Source organism: Eriocheir sinensis, chromosome 66, assembly GCF_024679095.1.
Source record: "Eriocheir sinensis breed Jianghai 21 chromosome 66, ASM2467909v1, whole genome shotgun sequence".
NCBI lineage: Eukaryota > Metazoa > Arthropoda > Malacostraca > Decapoda > Varunidae > Eriocheir > Eriocheir sinensis.
The window spans coordinates 9,123,887-9,147,663 of NC_066574.1; the positions used below are offsets into that span (position 1 = coordinate 9,123,887).

Below are 23,777 nucleotides of genomic sequence, written 5' to 3' on the forward strand. Positions count from 1 at the left end.
TTTTCATAGTACCTAAACATATACATATTTTGCTGAATAAGAATCAGTTTATTAATCTTCTACGTTCTTCTCCTCTCGGTCCTCTCTTCTGCTTAATCATTCACACTAATTGTTTCTCAATAGCATTATGTTATATAACTTTCCTCACTTTAATACACTAGCTATAGCACTATATTTTTTTTTTCAGTTTAGTTGCTTGAATCACTTATTTTCAGTCCTTTTTCTTGTACTTCTTCAAGCATATCGTGCCCGGCCCTTTTTTCCCATCACTGCGTTAGGAACACTTTGGTTATCTTTACAATCCATAGAGACATTCATTTTCCCCGCTGAAGTTTCCTCTTTTCCTCGTTGCAGTAAACAATTCATTTTCCCCACTGAAATTTCCTCTTTTCCTCGTTGCAGTAGACAATTCATTTTCCCCGCTGAAGTTTCCCCTTGTCCTCACTGCAGTAGACATTCATTTTCCCCACTGAAGTTTCCTCTTGTCCTCACTGCAGTAGACATTCATTTTCCCCGCTGAAGTTTCCTCTTGTCCTCACTGCAGTAGACATTCATTTCCCCGCTGAAGTTTCCTCTTGTCCTCACTGCAGTAGACATTCATTTCCCCGCTGAAGTTTCCTCTTGTCCTCACTGCAGTAGACATTCATTTCCCCGCTGAAGTTTCCTCTTGTCCTCACTGCAGTAGACATTCATTTTCCCCGCTGAAGTTTCCTCTTGTCCTCACTGCAGTAGACATTCATTTTCCCGCTGAAGTTTCCTCTTGTCCTCACTGCAGTAGACATTCATTTTCCCCGCTGAAGTTTCCTCTTGTCCTCACTGCAGTAGACATTCATTTTCCCCGCTGAAGTTTCCTCTTGTCCTCACTGCAGTAGACATTCATTTCCCCGCTGAAGTTTCCTCTTATCCTCGCTGCAGGGCCTCGCTGTTCATTACGCTCACTGAGGGGCCGCATCAGCTGATACACGAAAACAAAGAAAAGTTGACAGCTGTTTAACTTGGCGACATTGCTATTTTAAAGGAATATTGACTTTTTACAAGGTTACATCATGTGCCAAGGTTTATGTTTATGTTTGAATCTATTTCACGCCACGGGGAGGGTGAGCAGAGGGACACTAAGCAGCAGGTGAGTCATTAAAGGTATTCAGCCAACTCGTCGTTTTCAGGGGCTGGTGGTATTGGTGAGTCCTGAGGTGCGCGAGTGTGTCCAGTCCATGAGTGTGTCCCGTAATGCTCCTCCAATGACCCGCCTGGACGCCCCTGATCTGAGGACACCCCCGCGAGACATGGACGGGTAATCCTGTGATGGAGAATTCCCCTTTGAACCAGGTATGTGAGTGCTGCTGAAGGTCACTCATAGCCATTTTTAGTTCATGGACACTGGCATTGTTTACACCGCACCGAGAGTCGAAGCAAACAAAGAGTACGGACCTATCGGGGCATACAGGCAGACACCCGCAGCCACTGTTGCTTGTGTGCGCCTCCGTGGTGTAGTGGTTAGTACGCCTAGCATAAATCCGGGTATTATCCTAGTGTTTGCCCATCCTCAGCCCTCCCACCTGTTCATCTCCCCATTCAGGATGGTCAGTGAATGGGTATACCTGTGATAAACATTCTTTGAAGTATGCCCTACACAATGGAGAACAAAACTTTCTGGTAAATTTTGATGTTTTGTAATTAACCTGGTAGCTGCAGGGATCATGTTTCTTAAAGGCCCCTCTAAGCGAGAAAAATGAGGAAAAAAATCATCACTCAGCAAACCATTTCATAATATATATCAACGCATTTGTGATCAGTTTATGCATCATCTATTTTGGGGGGTTTATATCATGGCAAAAATTTGGCCTGTCGCTGGTACACGGTAAAGCCACAAATTTGGCCCATCGCTGCTACCGGGTTAACCTTGTCCTAGCCTATGTCTTATTAGATTATGTTATGTTGTTTGATGAGTTTGGATAGGCTGGCGCATTGGTTGGTAAGACCTTTCGGTTCTTTGCCTGACGGTTCACCCTAGCATGGCTCATAGGGAAAGGTCATGCAGATAAGAAATCCAGGTAAGAACCTTGTAACTCTTGAATTCACCCACTCGCTCTGCTTCCCAAAACTAGTGATTTTCTAGGAATTAAGAATGTAAATTGGTGATAAAATAAACTCAACAGAATTATAATAGTTCAGCCCATACAAAGCCATGAGGAAGGTTGACTGCCCCATTGCCTTGTCATCATGACAAAAAACTAATCACACAAACAATATGTCATCATCAGTTAAGTCTAAAATTAATAAAACTAAACTAACTTGCTAGCAACTTTGCCCACTACCTGACCTCCCCATCTTAAGGAAGGAAATGATTAGCAGCAGAAATAAGCAGTTTTTTTTGAAAGAATTAAAAAGAAAGATAAATTGTGATGAATGAAAAAAAATGAAAATAGTCATCTAAAAAAAAAACTTAAGAGATGAGAGACTCTTTTTTTTTTTTTGAGGCTTTTTTTTATTTTTATAATGAATTGAGATTTTTCACATTGCAGATTTGATCTACATAGAAAAATATCATGTGTCTGATATTAATTAATTTTTAGTCAATTATCAAATTACAAAATTTCTAACATTTTTGTTACTGGTCAGGATTAGGCTACATGTATTTGGTAGTTGTTACTTTAGTTTACTGGATGAAATTTGATGGAGTTAGGTTACTGTGAAAAATTTGTCTGACATAATTATGATAATTACTACACTGATGTTTTGAATAGTGTAGCAGAAAAGGTCTGAAAGTAAAGAATATCCTGGGTAAAAGCATAGTCATATATACGTACAAACCTTTCTACCCTGCTCTACAGGCTCACCGAGAGCAGCGTCGAGCAGAGTCTTTCCAGCGAGGAGGAAGGCTAAAGGAAGCTGCAGAGTGTCATGGTAGAGCTGCGGAGTTGCTGAAAGCAGCACTGAGCCTCACCAAGAATGTCTTAGCTCGCCAGAGCATCACTCTGCAGCATGAGCATCACCTGCGCCAACACGACCTTCTCAGGCAAGGCATTGCATGAATGTATAGCTTTGAGGATATTGTGTGCCATCAGTGTTCAAACGTTGAGGTGGTTAGTTAGACATTATCATTGCCTGCCTCTGTGGTTAGGAATTGCTTTACAGATTACATTGATCATATTATTATGCCTTAAAAGAAAATTATTGGTATATAAGTAGGCATATCCACACATATTTTTGCTATTTACATTTCCTGTCATCGCCTTTTTTGTGTGTGTGTGTGTTTAATAATAATAATAATAATAAGGATAATAAATGGCTTATTGAGAATGAAAGGCAGCTCTGGCTGAAAATATACAAACACACTGAGCAAAAATGTTTACCATGTATGTGTTTGTGTGTGTGTGTGTGTGTGTGCGCTGCAACTTCTGACCTCTCTACATCGTTGGAGGATAGTGTGAATGTAACCCTCTCTCACTCATTTTCTTCCTCTTCCCATTTCCCTAAATCAGGTTCATGCTCACACCCACACTCCTACATACTTGACTCCTTGATGTAGGTCTGTTACACTAAACACACCAAAACTCCTCTTCAAATGAAACACATTGCATCCTCTTTATTTCCACTATTCTATTCATACTATTTTAGCACCTCCCTTCTTCCATCTCTGGACATTTTGGGCAGTCTTCATCTTTTGCTGGTCTTGTCCTTCTTTGTGTGCAGGGAGACATGCTCAGCAGGCAGTGCTTGTGCAGTACCACCATTATTTTAACTATCAATATTTATTACTCTTCTTGGGTCAGATTGCATGGAAAAAAAATAAGGATTCCCTGCTTGAAAATGTCATCTTATATAACATGTATATGTAGCATACATAAGTTTATATGAATTACATTTTTTTTTTTAAATAGGATTCGCGTCAAACAGCTGGAGAAGTACTTGAAGGCAATGGAAAGCCAGCGTGCTAAGATTGGGAGTGTGAGTGGAAGCAACAGTTCAGGCTCAGGATCAGGCAGCCGAGAACTTCCTGGCAGCCTCACCTCAAACTCAAGCAAGATGACTCATACAATGTCATTGGAAGTGACAAAGTTAGTTTTTAAGATGGTACAAGTTTTCAAACTAAAGTTTCCATATGCATATTTATATTGCTGAATTATAATATTTATCACTCTGTAATTTCTATATTGAACTAATATTTTTCTGAAGACAAGCACCTGTGATGAATGCAGACCTTCCACTATCTTTCAGGTGTCATTCTGCTGTTTTCCAGTGTCATTTTTAATTTCAGAAATGTGGAAAAGGTGCATTCCCTCCTGGATCGGTTGCTTACAGAAGGGAATGAAAGCAAAGGTCTAAAAGCCCAGACTGACTCTTCCACTGAACCTCAAGATGGAAAGACTAGCAATGAAAGTCCTGCAACAACTTCAACAGCAGTCAAGTCCAAGGAGTTTGCAGGAATGGTGGAGGAGCTGCACTCGTTGATGGATGACCAGAAAGGCCTAATTTCCCAGCTTATAACAGAACTATCTTCATATGAAAAGGAAAATTCACTCCTGAAGAACCAGGTAAATAAACATTAGTATCCCTTAAATATCTTCTAGTGTTTAACTTGTAATTTTTTTCAGATATGATCAGATTACCTAAGGTTCATAGTGAATAACATTAAGTTCTGGAATAGTAAATTTGAAGAAAAATCTGACATTGAAGACCTCCAGGAACTAAGTCTAGTATTCCAAGTGCCACTATATGGTCTTGACAATGCACATTCACCTTATCATTCAAAATAACCTCAGTGCTATATATGATTGATGCACATTTCTATTTATTGCCTGAAATTAGATGCTTCATATCCACAAGAAACAAAACTTAGTGTTACTGCATCACTTGTAGTCAGCTAATTTTAATTTTGATATCAGATTTTTGTCTTACACTACCAAGTTAGGTTTAATCAGATGTGCTTTGTTCATGTAAGTCATTTATTTGAAAATAGAAAATTGGCCGATCTCATCCAATATCTATATGTGCTGCATTAATTTGAATTTTTTGTGGAAAGAGGGATCTTAATTACATTTATATTGGTTAATTACAAGTAATATATTATATTATATGGTGTGATCTTAAACAAGTACATTTTCTGCATAAGGTCCGTGAACTGCAACTTCGTTGCGAGAACTATGAGAGTGAAAGGAGGCGGCTACGGGCCATGGCAGACTCCAGTTGCTCACCTTTTGTGTTCTCACCATTGAGTGAGTTCTCCCCAGACCCTCCAAATGTGCCTGATTTGGCCCCTCTGGAGATGCCACCGCTGGACTTTCTTGACCATCATGAAACAGGCTCTTAGTCAAGAAGTAGGCTACTGGCATGGAAGGGTGCAAACCATATTCCCTGTTTTTATTGCAATCTTGTATGACAATACAAGAAGACTCTCTCTCTGTCTCTCTCTCTCTCATATATATATATATATATATATATATATATATATATATATATATATATATATATATATATATATATATATATATATATATATATATATATATATATATATATATACACACACACAGTCAAGCCTTAGTTTATGAGTTTGATTCGTTCCAGAATTTTGCTCGCACACCAAAACACTCGTAAACCAAAACGAATTTCCCTAATGAAATTAATGTAAATCCCATTAATGCGTCCCATATCTCAAAAAAATATTTATATAAAAATCATTTTACATGTTATTTTTTACAGAATTACAGAATTAAAATAATTTTACTAACAAATAGCAATGATATATAATATGAAACACAAATCAATGTGTTATGGTTGTTACGGAGACTCCCACAACCGCTAGCTATGCTCGAGGTGTAGGCTTCGCCCTGGGGTTTAGCAGCTGCAATTTCCCTGTTCTCAAGACACCGAAACAACGTTCGACCACCAACGTGAAGTTAACTCGACGTATCGTCTGAGATGGAGGGTGAACGGGAGTCAGTCACGTCCAGGAGGGCATACAAGCTGCCGAGACTCGCCCTCCGTTCCTGTTGCGAGCATAGTATCCACCGTTCCTGTTTTCTTCTTTGCAGCACCATCCCTTTTAACCATCTTTCTTGGGGACATTGTTAAAGCACAAAGAATTCACACTGCAGTGCTGAAAACATACAGTAGTGCTGAAAATATGACACGAGCACACGGATTCTATTTCTATGAGTTTACAATGCGGACTGAAACTAGAGCCGTCATCTGGCGGTCAAAAATTACTCTAGACCGAGCAAGAATTAACCCCAAATCTTGCGAAACTTGCATTTCTTGTCCCTAAAGTCATTTTTGTCAAGGGTCGTCCTGAAATATGTGTAAAATATGTATCGTAATGTCTCACCCCCCTTCCTATTGCCTTCATAAGCAGCTGGCAGTGGCTGTCAGTCTTGGCAGGCCAGAGAAATTTTAGGGTTGACATCCGTTCCTTAAAATATGGATTCGTTCTGTATTTTAGGATGGGATGTTGCGTTCCTTGTTTGTTTTAGATCAAGGTGGGAGCCCTAACTGAGACTCTATTCCCAGTATTTTCTGCTTTAAGCACTCTCATCTTGCTGTGAACAAAGGGAACCCATGCTCACGTCTTCGACTTGTACAAAGAAACACGTCAGTCCTCGTCGAAAGACTGACTTGATCAGCTAGGCTGCCGTAAGCCGACAGAGTCGGTCCATCGGCATCCTCCCTTCCCCTTCATGAGCCATCACCCAGCAAGGGTTTGTGGTCCCTCCTCGAAGGGATGTACGCACTTGACCATGATGGCCTCCATATAGCCCGTGTTCCCACCTGGGGGTTGGCAACAACAACAACAACAACAACAAAAAAAAAAAAGAAAGGAACAAACAGGTTGCTTGTATACCAAGTCACCGCTCGTAGACCAAGGCATCTTTTGTGGGATTTTTTTGCTTGTAAATCAAAACACTTGTAAACTAAGGCACTCTTAAACCGAGGTTTGACTATATATATATATATATATATATATATATATATATATATATATATATATATATATATATATATATATATATATATATATATATATATATATATATATATATATATATATATATATATATATATATTTTGCAGGTTAATTATTTTTCGTATGTTGACACCTCATTTCATCATTGCTTACTTTAAGTATGTATTTTATGATCAATACATTCATGTATCACAACATGTAAGCATTATCATTGTCAAGAACATGTTCTTATGATCACCATATGATTTTTTTTTTACAGTAAAGGAAGCCCAAGGGCAAGAAGGAATAAAAACAAAAAACACTAAGCACTGCTTCTATAAAGCAAAGTAGGGAGGAGTGATCAAAAGAGAAATCAATTGGAAATTGGATGGAAATTTATTCCTGCTTTGATTAAAACTTTTTTTTAATCAAAAGTATATGAAAATAAAAGCTACTGTCACATCAATAGTAGTATGGTTAGATAAAAGTAACATGTCTGTACATGTCATATTCAGTTTTAATGAATGGCCAGAAGTTGATATCAGAAGCCACATATCTTACCAGAATTTAATTCTTCTATAAGAAATGTTCCATTGGTATGGTTCTTATTCCTTGGCCTTCACATTTAATTGTTTTAAAATCTTGGAGCCAAATCTCCATGCATGATATACCATAATGTTACAAGAATTTCATAACTGCAATAACAGAATTATTGCCTTACTTCATGTAAGAAAGATTAGGAAAATCAAGTTTCATACACAGTAAACCTTCACTTTAACAAACTAATTAGGGGGAAAGGGATGACGTTATATCCGAAACATTCATGTATAATGAATTTTATGAGTTGAAAGTTTGCTATTTCCAACCATTTCCATATATTACGAAGGTTGTTTGTTATGTTAGGTGAAAGGTGAGGTATGAAAAGACAAATGCAGAGGTGTTTACAGCTGAGTGGAAAAAGCTAGACTTACAAGACATGCACCGCCCGGTCAGCTTTGTTTCCACTGCCACCAACCGATGTGTGTGTACCTGTTCATCCAGTCTACCACCGAACCAAACCCTGCATATACCAGTATATACCAGACTGGCCCCAAAAGTTTGTTATAGCTGAAATTCATTATGTTCATGTAAAAGCAAGGGTTTACTGAACATCATTCTCTGTGGTCAAAGAGTGGTGTTCCCTAAACTCCATGTGTCCCTGCAAGACAGATGGCGTGGAGAGCAGAAAAGAATAAATGGTATGTTTTGTGTATATATTATGCTGAGACTGCATTAGCCCATTGAAACATTAAAATTTGCTCTAATGTTCATATCAAAGTATTCACAAATACATACAAAAAGTAATAGAGCTTGTTACATGGTTAATAGTCTGGCAGACTGTAGTATTCAGAGATCTGTGTTTTTAATTATTCCTAAGTAAATTTGCTCGATATGAATTGCTATGGAGCATAGTGTGTGTAGGTAAATATGAAGAGATTTTTTACATTGTGTGATTTTAAGTTGAGGATATGCAAGTACATGTGATGCATGCGTTTGGTTTGGTTAAAATAATACTTTGAATCGGTGTTATGGATGGAAGCATAGGTACATTAGAATAGATGATGGTAAGTTTTATATACAGTGGCATATGAGTACAACAAACATTTCCGTATTCATATCTTTATAGTTTTTTTCACCTTTTATGACACTTGTAAGTTTTACATGAATTATTTCTATATGTGAGTCATACTAAGTGTTCAAAATACTTTTTTTATTAAAGTATTAATAATAATAACAATAATAATAATACTTAATAATTTGAAATATAAATTAATCACTGCCAAAAGTTACCTAAGTATAGCAGTGAGCATTGTTAATGTTACCAACCCTCTGAACCAGATTTTAAACTGACCTCACTGTTAAGATGTTTGCACATTTGAGAAGTTGAGTCTCCTGTAAGACTACATGTTCACCACCATTGTAATAAATAGTGCACCCATATCCTCAACAGTAACATTAATCTTGTTTTCACTTGACACTTTATATATGTGTCCATCTCATTTAATGTGTGACTTTCCATTACGCCACATTGGTGTTATGGTTAGAATATCCAGCAACGAATCTGCAGGCCCAGGTTCAAATCCCCGGTCAAGGCAGTCAGCACACAGCCCACACAGCTGTTTATCTTCCCTTTCAGGCTGGTCAATAAATGGATACCTTGGGAACCCTAGATGTCACACTTGTCCTGTATCCCAGGGTATTGGGTTTACACCCACCATAGTTTCAACGGGCAATGAGGTGAAGATGAGCACAGAGGCCACATTTATGTTCCCAACTTTACCTTCACCTTTCCATTGCCCTAATTCAGTTCATCATAGTGAAGGTTAGTGGCATCTGTTCTCCATTGCCATATAATCCATCTCTGTTTCCCTCAATGAACAATGTACATTAGGCAGAAATTGTGCTCACTCACGTTGACCTTAGTTTTATAAGTTGCTATGTGTATTCGTCTGACTCATTCAGATAACCGATGAAATATCTGGTGAGTGACAACAAATTTGAATTTGTGTAGACTTACTTACCAGTTGTGTATCTCTGTAACATTTTTTATCTTTATCGACTATCAGCACACCCATGGGGCTCTTCAAACAATGCTTCACTTTTCAAACTTGTAATGAGTATAGTTTATTATCTTGAATATGATATCCATTGATGCTAGAATTATGATCTTGAATCATTTCTAATGAGGCCATTAAACCATTTCATCATTAGCCATCGTTGGCATAAATTTTGTTATTATTATTATTAGATAGGCATTGCAGGAATAAGCATTCTGTCTTCTGGCTGTTCACCTAAGATATAAATATGAGCAGAATAATTTTATTGGTAAGGAACTTCACTGGCCAGTAGGTGCAGTTTCTCTCTCTCTCTTTCTTTCTCTGAGAGAGAGAGAGAGAGAGAGAGAGAGAGAGAGAGAGAGAGAGAGAGAGAGAGATTCCAGTGAGATCCTGTTTTTTACCTAAAATTTCTCTTAATTTTTCAGTTTGATTGCAAAGGACTTTGATATTCACTCTTTTTATTATTTTTTTTGTGTCAGAGGTCTTGGAAAAAATGGCCATCTACTTTTGTTGTCTTCCATTTTAGATGCAACATTAAGATTCAGCGTTAATTCAGTGAATTAAGATTTTAGTCATTTGTAGCATCATTATATTCTTTATATTAATGTGGACACAAGAATGTTTTCATTAGGTATCAGTAGTGCTATTAGGAACACATCTTCGGTATGCAGCACATCATGAGTAGTGAAGACATACTCCATATAGATGTGTCTTTTACACATCCTGCCATGTCTAAGCCATAAGGCTTTTTATTTTTTTGCATGTTCACAAATGACCCAGATATTACTGCATACTACATGAGGTGAAGCAATTTTGAATACTACAGTTTTTTTACATAAATGTTAATTATTAAAATTGATATGCAAATTAGAGTACTGATCAAGCCTACAGTGTGTAAATGCAACATTTTCACTAACAGGTCATTGCTCCACACACACCCACATCTCTGGTCTCCTAAGAGAAACCAGCTGCATTATTCTTTTTCTTTTCTACCATACTCCAGTTATCAAGTTTTCAAAATAAATTTTCCTTCACCCCATGAGAAGAAAGTCATTGGATGTGCAGAATGGTTGAGGTACATGTCTGTTTCTGTTAACAAATAGCAGATTGGTATGTATGATGGGTCTCTGAAAATGTTGACACTTTTTATTAGAAAGAATATTTTCACAACCTGTGTAATAATCTTTGAGGAGATGCCACCTCACATGTGCAGGAAAACAAAAGATGTTTTGTTTCAGTGTTGTAGATACAGTTCAGTAACCAGCATTCATTCAAGGGTGACAGATGGTCCTTCTTACTATTGGCTTATTCTTATTCTAGGACTGCCTGAAGAGCTCTTGTCATTAGGAGTATTGTCTCACCTTAAACTACTTGTTCCTTCCACTTTGTAATATATTTTAAGTATGTACCACTTGTATTGACAGTTGTCTCTGTTTCTTCTAATTTTATTTCTTAACCCTCTCGCGCATGATGATGCATTTCGTGTCATCAAGGGTTAAAAGGTCCAGGCGCACGATGACGCGAAACGCGTCATAGAAGTTTAAAAAATTGATTGAAAATTAAGTTTTCGGTGAAAATTCGTCAAATTTGGGATTGTCATTTGTTAGGATAAGTTTCTTAATGGTAACATATGGCAACCTTTCTAAGCAGTGTAGATGAGGAGGAGGGAGGAGGAGTGGAGGGAGGAGGGGTTGGTCACCTAAAAAAATAGTTTTCTTGGTGTAACTCGGGAACTAATAGGTGTATGAGGATTTTGAGGATACCATAAGAATCCTCACTAAATTCTGCTTCGAAACATACATTCGACTAAAAAAGGTTGGCCCACAAAATTTCGAGCTAGGGAAGAGTTGGTAAATAATACTCTATACGGAGACTTGAAACGAATTTGTAGTGTTTATTTTCTTATTTTTATTTGCGCATGTTCTAGTACAAGCCTTTATGAAGCCATTAATACCAAATTTATTGGGGTAAGATATATCTGTGAGGGTAAAATACGTCTGGGAATGTAGAGTATAACGGCGGCCAAAAAAGGCCGGTCGGGCCTGATGGTGAGTGGAACAGAAACTTATTGGAAACTTACGGTGCGCAAGAGGGTTAATGTATCTAGTACTTACACTTTGTGGGTCAGCTCTCAAGGCGTTGTATGATGCCATGAGTAGTGTTTATTTTTGTATATGTGTATTGAAAGGGGGACCAAAAGGTGTTATATATTTTTTTTATAAGATGTCTTTATGTCGAATGATTTATCAGAATCAAATGATTTATCAGAATCATTTACCTATATTCAAGTTAGTTCAAGTATTGGTGGATCAGTATCACAGCCCCTACAGTTTTCATTAAACATTTCCTGTGTCATGATGATTAAGCACAATTTATACAAATGTATAAATATATTGTTACTTTTATACATAGCATGAAGATTTGTACTACAGTCATATGAATAAGTGATGTTTACAGAATTTTGTTTTTTTAACCAATTATTTCAGAAAAAATGGATCAAGAAAACACTTACCGAACTGAATTTATACCAGACTAACTCTTTATTTGTGGCTTGCAATTGGATCCTAGGCTCCTTTAGTAAGCTCACTGCTGGTTCAATAGCAACAAGACTTCTGCTCATCTTTAAAGAAACTGGCCTCTCCACATTGCAAGATTTAGTTCTATTCTCCGTCGCTCACTTATGACATGTAATACTTACTTACGTGCTTACTTGAATTTTTTTATCAGTGGATAGTAGAATGATAGTGGATTACAACTGTTGGAAAAATTAAAAACAATAGTAAGTAAATGAGATAATACAAGTTGAATTCAAAGGTAAAATTAAAAATGTTAAGAACACTTTATAATCCACACTATTGTTTTAGGGAATTATTATGCAACTGTACAAACAAACATTGGAATGTGAAATAGTTTTCCTATAAAATGTGGTATTATTAAATTTCAGAAATTGTGGCAAGGAAGGAAGGTAATCAATCGGTCAATCAATGGGGGCATACGCCGGGGGGTGCGTCACCTCACCTGCCCCACAACGCCAAGCCCGGGGGTCCCTCCGAGCGAGTCTCCATGCAGGCCCCCTTCCCAACTCGAGTACCTCCTGGCAGGATCTATTGACTTGCTCAAGCCACAAACTCTGTGGGCATCCCCTTAGCCTCCTCCACTCAGGATTGTCTCTTACAGAGACAACCCGATGAGCAGGATCAGCTTCCGGAAAACGTGCCACGTGTCCGTATAGCCGGAGTTGGCGTTAATGGACTATGCAGGTAATATATGTCGAATCAGTCTCATGGAGTAGTCGCCGGTTTGACACAAAGTCATTCCAGCGATATCCCATTATTCTGTGTAGACACTTTTTAATTTTTTTATTTTTTTTTATTACAACAAAGGAGGCAGCTCAAGGGCACTCACAAAAAAAGGAAACAATAATAAAAAAAAGCCTGCTTCTCACTGTTCCTAAAAAAGAATCAAAAGAGGTGGCCGAAAGAGAGGTCAATTTCGGGAGGAGGGGTGTCCTGATACCCTTCTCTTGAAAGAGTTCAAGTCGTAGGCAGGAGGAAATACAGATGAAGGAAAATTGTTCCAGAGTTTACCAGCCTGAGGGATGAAAGAGTGAAGATGCTGGTTAACTCTTGCATAAGGGGTTTGGACAGTATAGGGATGAGCATGAGTAGAAAGTCGTGTGCAGCGGGGCCGCGGGAGGGGGGGAGGCATGCAGTTAGCAAGTTCAGAAGAGCAGCTGGACAAGCCTCCCCCACACTTCACAGCACTCCCTGTCCCAGAATACAGGCCAGTCAGCAGACCAATAGTCCTCGCAGGAATCCCACAGAGTCGCAGAAGATCCCAGAGTGCCTCACGATGCACTGAATCAAACGCCTTCTTGAGATTGACATAGGCTGCAAGCATCCCCTGTCGAAACTCATGTCGGCGCTCCACCAGTACGCGAAGCGCTAGGATACAGTCAGTTGTTGACTTGCCAGGTGTGAACCCAGACTGTTCAGGTCTCTGCAGCTTCAGCAGCTGGCTGCAAATTCACATCAGCAATAGGTGGGCAAGCACCTTGCCTGGCACAGTGAGCAGCGTAATACCACGGTAGTTGTTGCAGTCCTGGCGGTCCCCTTTCCCTTTCCAGATAGGGACGACCAACCCCCTTTTCCAGTCAGGAGGGATGGTACCGGGAAGGGAAGTTTCGTTTAGTCGGCGCAACATCTCTGGTCATATGCCGGAGAGAGACAGAAGGGGAAGGAATTATAGAAGGGAACAGATCCCAGGAGACGGGACACAACCCACGATTAATACCTGGTACCCATTCACTGCTGGGTGGACAGGGGCGTAGGGTATCGGAAAAGCCGCCCAAATTTTTCCACTCCGCCTGGGAATCGAACCCAGGCTCTCTCGGTTGTGAGCCGAGTGTGCTAACCACTGCACCACGAAGCCCCCTGAATTGTACCGGACTGCCATATGGCAGTCAAGACCGCATGCAACCCGCGGATCATGGCCTCACCTCCAGCTTTCAGCAGCTCCGAACTGATGTTACAGGTGCCAGGTGCCTTCCCACCCCTCAACTTTGCCACAGCCTCTCTGACCTCAACCAGAGAGGGTGGGCTTTCGTCAATGGGTGGGTTAGCAATCCGCCACCTGCAACCCAACGACTAGAAGCTGCCCATGTAGAGGGTCCGCCATGTACAGCTGCTCAAAGTACTCGGCCCAATGAGCCCTCTGCCCATCCATGTCCGACACGAGGCAGCCGTCAGCTGTTCGGATAGCGCTCACCTGAGCAATAGAAAATATATACTTTTCCTGACCATCAGGTACTGTGTTTGGACATTTGGCTCCAAACAGTGACTTGTATTCTGGAATCCCAAAACAGAAATGAATTCACTGGGTCAAGCACCTCCTGAACAGTTCTCTGGGTGGCCAAGTGTGGTGCTGAGTGTATAGCCAATAGGGTCTATTACAAGCTGCAGATAAACAGAGTACAGCAACTAACATATGTGGTAAAGCTTCGGACCCTCTTTGCTTATGATGATGAAGTGATAGATATAATTCTTGAAACAAAGTATTTTTTATTCATTACCATACTCAAAGTCAGGTCAGAAAAGTGAACTATGTAATGTTTCAGTGAAAGGAACATATTTTATGCCCTTGTCTTACCTTATGGGACAAAGGACCTTAGTCCTTGTTCTTATATTTGCCTCTATCTTGTGTATATCTCTTAGCAAAAATATTGGCTTCAGTATTAGGAAGGCTTAGCTGACATACTGGAAGCAGTAGCTGAAAGTAAATTGCAGAAATTCATCTCAAAGCTCAGTGAAATTTGTGGAGCATGTAGAGATATGGTTTCCATTTGCTCATTTTAAGCACATTTCAAAGAACACATAGATGTTTAACTACATAGGGCATAGTGCCATGGCAAATGAAACATCCACACCTTCCCTTTGAGTGCGAGATACTGCATGCATCTTCTTGCTCATTTGGTGTACTCACCTCCTCCTGGAATAAAAGGTGTTATCTAGGTCCTCTACCCTCCCCATTTTCTTTATGGCAGATTTATCACATTTCACATCCCTTTGAAATCAGTTGTCTGTTATTAACTTTAAAAACATGAATCCTACTTCTTTTTTACGTTGTGGCCTATAGTGCCAGTAGGCTTCTTCCCGGTGGATCCTAAATTCCTGATGGTTGGTCCAAGGCTTCTTCCTGGTGGGGCCTGATGGTCGGTCCAGCCTGTTCTGGCGCAGGCGAGTGTTTATAGTGGCGCCATCTTGCATTGGCTCATGCTACCCTCCCGGAGCTCATCTTTAATCCTAGAATCTAGAGTCCGGGTTGATAGGTGGTCTTCTGGACAACATGTGGGTAGTTTTAAGCCACTCGGCGGCGGCAGAAAAATCCCAGCTTGGTGGCACTGGTCGGGGATTGAGCTCGCGTCCCCCTGAACGTGGGGCCGTCACGCTATCCATTCAGCCACCGCTGTGAGGCTTTCTGTGAAACACCAAGTCTACACTTTGAAGTTCACTGAACTTCATCTAAGTAAAACTGTAATTCTTATTCAGTGACAAAAAAGAAGATTTACATATTTATATTTATTGAGTATGACATAAGCCTACATAATGAAAGACAAATTTAGTTCAGCAGGCTATGATATTCAGCACTTAAACTTCTTGTGATATAGCCTTGCTCTGGTCGTTTCACTTAAGTGTCCATTTTCACTCAACTAGTAAGCTTACAAATATTTTTGTGAAAGTCTCTGATAAATTATGCAAAATATATGATAAAGTTACTTGGCTTTATTTTACTTTCTTTCACAGGGAGGAAACACTTTCTTTGCCCTTCTCGTTTTGGGTAGCATCCAGCATAATCTTGTTCTCCCCAGTCTCTTGCATCACCACAGCGAAGTCTTTGGGTTTGATATCCAGAACAATTCCAACACCTGCATCTGGTGATACCCCAGCTTCACTCTCCCCTTCTTCTGGCACTGCAGCTAAGTACTCTTCGTTGGTAGTGTAGGTGACCTGGGAACACAACAATATGAGATGGTTAGATAAAAACTAATGACCCTAGATTTTGCAGACTAATAGGGTGGAAATGTTGACTTTAGTTTTAAAAGTTCAGTTTCAAATTTTCAAGTGAATAAGATTAAAAATAGAAAGTAAAATAATAAATGGTACATCACAGGGTAATGGGTTCTCACCCACCACAGGCTCAAGGGCCAAAGAGATAGAAATGAGCACCAATGCAACAAATATTTTAGTACACGCGGCCCTCGATTCAACGGATTAAAAGGGAGGAAGGGTGGTCCGTTGCTTGAAAATACGGTTTTGACGTTTCTAAAGACGGTGTCACACCGGACAAATCTACCCAGCCTCCCTTCCAGCTCAGAACAATTTATTTATATGATCTGGGCAGCCTGGCGCCCTACAAACATCACATGTTGTTTTTGGGTGGTGGAAATGAGAAACAGGGCAATTTTCCAAGGAGGGGTCAAGTATTTTAAGGTGTAATGAGGGCACTGATTAGCAGATTTCATATATTCATAAGGGTCTCTGCCCCATAATCCCTACAAGTGTTGGATGACTGCATTACTTTACTGGAAAGCTTCAGAGATTTCCTTTGACTTTGCAAATATAAGAAAGTTTGCATTTTAACTCTGTGCTTCTCACAAACGCTGGCCAATGAGACACCACTAAAGCTTTTTAATCAGCTCAAGCTTATGACCAGCATTATGCATTATTGTTTTAACTTTTTTTTGTCTTGAAGCCATTCATGTCAGAAAAGTTATTTGATATGATACTAACATAGGATAAATGTTAATAAAAAGTACACTGTCCTTGTGTTCATGGCCAGCTGCAATAAAAACAATTCTGCCACAAAGTCCTGTAATTGGCAAACATCTCCTTTATGGCAGTTGGCATCTGGAAAATAGTGCTACATATTGTGGAATTTCCATTATGCAAAATTTTCTCAAAATCTAAAATTGAAGATATTGAGGTCCACATAAAATCAAGAAAAAAGATTTTGAAGTGCATAAAAGTACAAAAATTATAGTTTTGTTGAAGTAAATGTTTTACCGGTCTATTTTCTTGGCTCCATAAACGTTGGACTAAGGGAACTGCACAGTGCAGGGCAGCACACACAAACAGCAGGGCACCCGCAGAGTAGAATGAGATATCATAACTCTGTGTGGCATCATAGATGCTTCCTGGAGGGAGAAAGGTAGTATCACTTGTACTGAAAATGACTGGGAAGAACAATTAGTGCTTACAAATTTTTAATGCCTTTACACAAGAGATTAAACATACCAACATGTGTCGAGAAGTTTGTACAGTTACATATAAATGGAATACAAATCATGCCACCTTTTAATAATATATGGTTTAAGAATATGTGCACAGTATTTAAAAATGGATATGCAGCCCCACTTCAAAGCATTATCACCATAGCAAGAAGCATATCCTTATGCTTGTTTTTATACAAGTTTTTACACATTTATATACATGCGAACACTCTCACACACACACACAATCACGCATTTCTCTGCATGAAGAAAACTTTGCCATATATACAAGCTGCTGATTCCTACTGATCCTGTCTGTAATCCTTCAATCAGCATTAATGAATCTGGGGCATCATCTTTCAAACAAAACCCTTTAAGTCATACTCCAACTACCAATACATCCTCAAGTTCCCCTTTAACTATGGGACACTGTTCCTTATTATTACTCCATAGCCGCTTTACTTTTTAAAAACTGTTCTCAAGTTTTCTTCTACTAATGGCAAGTACACTAATGGGTGAACTATTTATCACAGTTTTTCCCTTAAAGATCTTTTACACACAGACACACATGAAAAAGCATTCATATGCAGCTCACATCTACTTATACTCACACACCCTCACACCCACTGGCATTAGATAATTACATAGCAGTCTCTTGTCGGGAGAAAAGATAATAATGAATGTTACATATATGTGCTGCAAAAGTGTGTGTGTGTGTGTGTGTGTGTGTGTGTGTGTATATATATATATATATATATATATATATATATATATATATATATATATATATATATATATATATATATATATATATATATATATATATATATATATATATATATATATTACATTTACAAGAAATGTGTGTGTGTGTGTGCACACAGGCACCAAGGTCTTGCTACTGATGCAGGATATGTTTTTTGATCACTTAGAATGTGAAATCACAAATGAATAATTAATTGCATGTAAAAAATGGCAATGTGTTCAACAAAGTTTTATAATCATCCCAAGCCATTGTATGAATTAATTTGCTGACACTCTTTTACTTCCATTTTGTTGCTATTTCCAGATTTATTTCACATATAAATTAAATACTTTTGTGTTTGTTTGAAGGGTCAACACTTGGAAGAGGATGCTTCAAAGCCATGACAACCAAGAACCTCAGAAATCACAAATACCATGATAGCAAGCAAATGTGTGTACACACGGCAGTGAGCACACACTCTTGAACTCTTTCAAGAAGGGACCGTCAAGACTCCAACCATAAACAATCACTGTTCCTGGATCTCCTTGTCTTTTTTTTTCTGTATGTGTGTGTAAGAAGTGTGTTGCACTTTTTTTTATTTTGTTTTGCTCTTGGCCTCCCTCCTTCACCTGAATAACTAAATGTCACCAGGACTACTGTGCCTCACACAAAATTAGTGTGGCAAAAGGTTAAAACTCACCAGATCATTATAAATTTCAAGGAGAAAGTACCTATTATATATATATATATATATATATATATATATATATATATATATATATATATATATATATATATATATATATATATATATATATATCTTAAAATGCATGTAGAATGTGAAGATAATCACATTGCCTCCATTGTGCATACTCATAACACACCATGGTAAATGAAAGTGAAATGAACAAACTATACCAAATTAACTTGCATAATTTAATGATAAAAATAGGTTCATTGAAGGATTGCATATACTGAGGTAGCAAACAAGACCCTGGTGTGTGGATGGAGTTACAATTATGTGTCAAAGTAGAGAAGAAAGATTACTCACCTCTTAACAGAATTACTGATATAGTTGTAACTTACCTGAATTGACCAATATGACTTATGTTCCATGCTAAGACACGAGTATCCATGGTACGCTAAGGTAAGACTATCTCTACACACAAAGTTATAATTCTTACATAGCTTTGTATGTGTAATATTAAAAAAACTTGCAAAAGCTTTTCATTCAAATCATGGTAGTAAAATGTGTAAAGAAAAAAGTTTTTATGTTTGAATATAATTATACTGTCAATGGTGATCAGCATGTTATGAAATGGATGTGTTTGTGAGTTATATGCACACTGCTGATATATGAGTGATGCAAATGGTATGAGATATTGCTCTCGCATGACACACACATTTACATCTGAGACTGGAACTAGGACAGCACAATTATACTTACAGTGGATGATGCCTTCCATAAATATCCAACTCCAATTTTTTAAAGTTAAGGTTTCTTTTTCTAAGAGCTTTTCTAATATCTATCAAAATTTTATCATTTTTTCTTTTACTTTCCTTCTTTTCTCAATTTGTTCCAGAAGATCCCAATAAATAAGTCACCAAAAGGGTAAAAACACAAACTGACAAAATTACCAATAGAGGCATTGATGCAAACAGGCCAACAATGAAAGCTGGCAATGTTAACAAACAGTGGCAGATAATGAAAGTGAAGCAGCTCAAGTTTACCTATCACACATGTTAAAGAAAGTAAGAAAGTTTTAGTGATTCCTGTCTCAGGGTTCAACACTTATATACATTCAAAACTGCCTGTTAACTTGAACCAGAAACAGTCCAACCCAAATAGTAAGTTTATAACACATTAAGAAAGACTTCTTTCTCTCGAGTAAAGCTGATGTGTTTTTGAGCAATCGTATGTGAGAATGTAATTCATATCATAGTGTAATGCCAGGATTACTATGGTAAGCCATAATGTTTTTCTATCATGTCAGGAACAGTAATATATTCAGTGGCATTACGTCCAACATGTGATTGTTTAAACCCATCACAATAATTATTGTGATTGTTTAAGTGCATTACAATATTTTTTTTTTAAAATACTTGTCTAAAAAATGCCACATTGGACAAGTATTATTTTACAGATTATTGCAATGTGTTTAAAATGGTCCAACATGTAACAAACTCTGAGTGACACATGACCCAAAACTACAGAGATTTATGTTACACATGGAAATGTCGTCCATTGCACAATGCACTAATCACTCTCAACCAATCAACCAGCAGCATGATGCATGACACCAGCCAGTAAAATGAGAGGGGGAGGTCACATGATGCAAACAACTGCATCTTTTGCTTAGATTTGAGTAGCTTGGGTAGACCAGACTGCCTGCCCCCACGTCCAGGACAGATCTTAATCGATTTTTGTATTTTTAGATGTTTTCAGAATTTCTCTAACAAAATTGATTTTTCCCATAAGTTGTTTTGCTTGTCCAATGTCCCATATTGTATGTGAGGATATTATAATATATATATATATATATATATATATATATATATATATATATATATATATATATATATATATATATATATATATATATATATATATATATATATATCACTTACTGTCCCTGATAGTAATCCCAGCATTACATAGAATCTAAAAGATCATTACCAATCAGGGAAATTTTTTTTATGAAGGGTTTTCTGGTACCTACTATTACAAACATCTTGTTGGAAATAATATTACATATAAAAATGGAATCAAATGAAGTTATTGTGAAAACAGTTAAATAAAAGAATAAAGGTAAAGAAACGGATGATAAACAAGATTAGAAATGTTTTGAGAATAATGTTAAAACTGGAGAGGTACCTGACTAGTGGTGATTGCCAATTGTAGCTTCAAGTACTTACCCCAATTTATACACACTAAGATTATTGTGCCTTTAGTGGAAATGGGATTTTTTTCCTTATGAGAGTTGAATATACTTCTGAGGAAATAGGAAAGCCTTTCATAAAGTTGAGGAATGTATTACTTATACAGTTTCATTTGTTGGTAGTATACAGTGATGAGAGGGGCCATAGGGAACTGAGCTTACCTGAAATGGGAGCCCCCACCATGGAGGCTGACCCTCGGAACAAGATCAGCAGCCCAAAAGCATTGGTGAGCTGCGACAGTCCCAGAAGTTGAACCAAGATGATTGACGAGAGGGAGATGTAGGCAGCTGTAAGGAAGCCCCTATGAGGTTAGCAATGGCCAGCCAGACTTACTACTTACCATGTGGCCATTATGTATCAAGAACAATCAAATGCTTCTGATAAAAATCAATTTAATAGTATCCTTAGTGCCAGCCATGTATCTTAAACTTCACAAGTTGAGTTTTTTGTATAGTTTATTGTATACTTTTTTTTTTTCCTTATCAGAAACATGTGATGTTCTTATGATACACTTTGCAGTGTTTTATAGCTGATCTGTTATTCTTGATACCTGTAGCTGTAAGTAAAGTCACCTGCTGAATCTGCTGCTTGAGAACCCTCTCTTGATGAGGTAAGTTTTTCTTATTAGTGCTGTTTATTAATGAGAGAAATGCCTGGCCAACAGATATTAAACAGCTGTTAGTTTAAGTGTGTAAGGTTATTGTGTGTGTATTTCCTAGCATGTGAATCCACTCCTGGAGTGAAGAGAAAAATAATAGTAAAATAAATATCTTCCTTCAAATGTGACAGGGAAGTCATGGGACTCTGTCACGGTGCTGCACTCTTCTCCTTTATGGAAATGAAAAGAAACAAAAGCTGTTCAAGGGTCATGCATAAGGTTAGTTTTGCAAGCACAGCAATGTGAAGACAACTCCTGCATCGAAGCTGTAAAGAAAGTCGGTCATGCATTTTTGGGGGTAATAAGTCGTCACTTGTCTGGTCAACTATGCAGTGAGTTGAAGGAGTAGTGTGAATCAATAAAAAAAGATAGTGTCAAACACCAACAATAAATGTATAAGAATCTATTCAATGAGGAATATCACCACCACCACCACCACCACCACCACTACTAACCCCTCCACCACCACCACCACCACCACGAAAGCCACCACTACCACCATATCACCACTGCCCCCCCTTCCCACCACCACTAGAATACTTCCATCACAACACTCTTCAAATCACCACAAGCATAATCACTACTGTGGCAGGAAGCAAATCAGTCATTCTGGTGTGTGAGGGTGAGGGGGGCAGGGCAGGATTATGATACCTGACACGGGAGGACCCAAGATCCCAGCCACTCCACGGAAGATACACAGAAGACCAAAGGCATTGGTGAGTTGTCTGAGGCTGAGCAGGTCCACAATGATGATGGAGGTGAGGGCGATGAACGGAGCTGGAGGAACAACCACAGGATGAAGGTAGGCTGTGGTGACTCACCTATTGCATAACTCATTGGCAAGCAAGCACTAAGATGAGGCCATTTGATGCCTTAATTTTGACATTCAATTGTCTTATTTTCCTTTTTAACATTTAGGAACTTTGTATAGCAAGATTTCTTTCCCATGCAGGCAAATACAAACTACTCTGTTATTTCATGCACTGACAGGAGAGCATTGCAGGCAAAAAGCTGGATGTCTGCAGTGATATTTGCAGACCCCAAAATTGACCACAATTTTAATTTGATTTTCCAAAACACTATGACTAACTTCTGTTGACAGTTTTGATATTTTTGAGTTAAATATATTCACATTTATTTACATGATGCATGGAACTTCAGCACTTCTACACAGTACAAGGGGGATAATGGACACCTGATGCCAAATGCTTCTGTTCTTGAATATTGCCATATGCAGTCAGCATATTTGTATCGTCTATTCTTCAGACTCTCCAAACACACTAAATTTGTTTATACTAAAGAAAACTATCAGCAACAGTATTCTTGCAAACCTTATTTAGAATATCATCACTAAACATCAACTGACTCCACTACCATAAAATAAGGGTGCAACATCAAAAAAGGCTCAAATATGACCTCTCTGAACAGTATTCTAGAAAAAAAAAAACTATTGAACTGAGGCCCAATATCTATATCTATCTATCTATCTATCTATATCTATATCTATATCTATCTATCTATCTATCTATCTATATATATATATATATATATATATATATATATATATATATATATATATATATATATATATATATATATATATATATATATATATATCTATATATATATATATATATATATATATATATATATATATATATATATATATATAATCATTTTATATTTCCTCCCTAGTACAAAATTCACCCTGGACAAAAAACTAATAAAAATAGTACTTAAAAAAAAAACCTGTCTTAGAAAGTCTACAACCCTCTGTAAGCAAACCATCAACCTTGATGCACAGTCAACCTAAGAACATAGTGTAGTTGCCTAATATGCATGATTATGGTATGCTAATCACCTAGTATGATAGGGGGTTCTTACAATACTTTTATGTCTTTTTGCCGGTGAGTTGAACCTTGTGGTATGTGATATATGATTCAAAGTAAAGTAAAAGTGAGATTTATGTCATTGAATATGCTACTGATTCTCTGATGACATTCACCTTCCCCACAGTTCTTCCTCACCTGCCAGCCTTTTCTGTTCCACTGAGTGTTCAGTTTTGGCCATACTTGCGGCCACTGGTCCCGTATATGAGTGAAGAGACAAGCATAAATGATACCCAA

The 23,777-nt window shown here is 38.0% G+C and overlaps 2 protein-coding genes across 14 annotated transcripts in view; one reads left to right on the forward strand and one right to left on the reverse strand.

Annotated features, from left to right (window-relative positions):
• The first annotated feature begins 946 nt into the window (after window positions 1–946).
• On the forward strand, window positions 947–11,999 carry LOC126987845 (nuclear receptor-binding factor 2-like). Of its 5 annotated transcripts, none has more exons than XM_050845273.1 (6): window positions 947–1,038; window positions 1,164–1,326; window positions 2,832–3,016; window positions 3,882–4,058; window positions 4,259–4,535; window positions 5,114–8,600. In XM_050845273.1, the coding sequence occupies exons 2-6, from the start codon at window positions 1,303–1,305 to the stop codon at window positions 5,309–5,311; spliced, it is 861 nt and encodes a 286-aa protein (XP_050701230.1). In that variant the 5' UTR covers window positions 947–1,038; window positions 1,164–1,302; the 3' UTR covers window positions 5,312–8,600. The 5 variants fall into 5 exon arrangements, with proteins under 5 accessions (XP_050701230.1, XP_050701229.1, XP_050701228.1 ...); XM_050845271.1 differs by lacking the exons at window positions 947–1,038; window positions 1,164–1,326 and adding exons at window positions 1,334–1,493; window positions 9,120–11,999 and having other exon boundaries at window positions 5,114–5,318; XM_050845270.1 differs by lacking the exons at window positions 947–1,038; window positions 1,164–1,326 and adding an exon at window positions 1,334–1,493 and having other exon boundaries at window positions 5,114–5,318; window positions 7,224–8,600.
• Window positions 12,000–15,602: 3,603 nt separating this feature from the next.
• The window catches only part of LOC126987842 (monocarboxylate transporter 1-like), a 65,668-nt gene continuing 57,493 nt past the window's right edge, over window positions 15,603–23,777 (reverse strand). For 7 of the 9 annotated variants that reach the window (XM_050845248.1, XM_050845256.1, XM_050845253.1 and 4 more), the window contains 3 exons: window positions 21,155–21,280; window positions 17,103–17,233; window positions 15,603–16,046 (listed from right to left, as the gene is read on the reverse strand). In XM_050845248.1, the coding sequence (XP_050701205.1) occupies window positions 15,837–16,046; window positions 17,103–17,233; window positions 21,155–21,280 (467 nt within the window). In that variant the 3' untranslated portion in view covers window positions 15,603–15,836. Of the gene's footprint in view, window positions 16,047–17,102; window positions 17,234–21,154; window positions 21,281–22,302; window positions 22,429–23,777 lie in introns of those variants that run through there. The other 2 variants (XM_050845249.1, XM_050845257.1) reach the window with 2 other exon arrangements.

Bases quoted from the DNA above. Each gene is read 5' to 3' on its own strand.
- LOC126987845 (XM_050845271.1), top strand. From the start codon at position 1,371: ATGGACACTGGCATTGTTTACACCGCACCGAGAGTCGAAGCAAACAAA. The intron at 3,017-3,881 runs GCAAGGCATTGC...TTTTTTAAATAG, and splicing joins CGCCAACACGACCTTCTCAG to GATTCGCGTCAAACAGCTGG. The intron at 4,059-4,258 runs GTTAGTTTTTAA...TTTTAATTTCAG, and splicing joins ATGTCATTGGAAGTGACAAA to AAATGTGGAAAAGGTGCATT.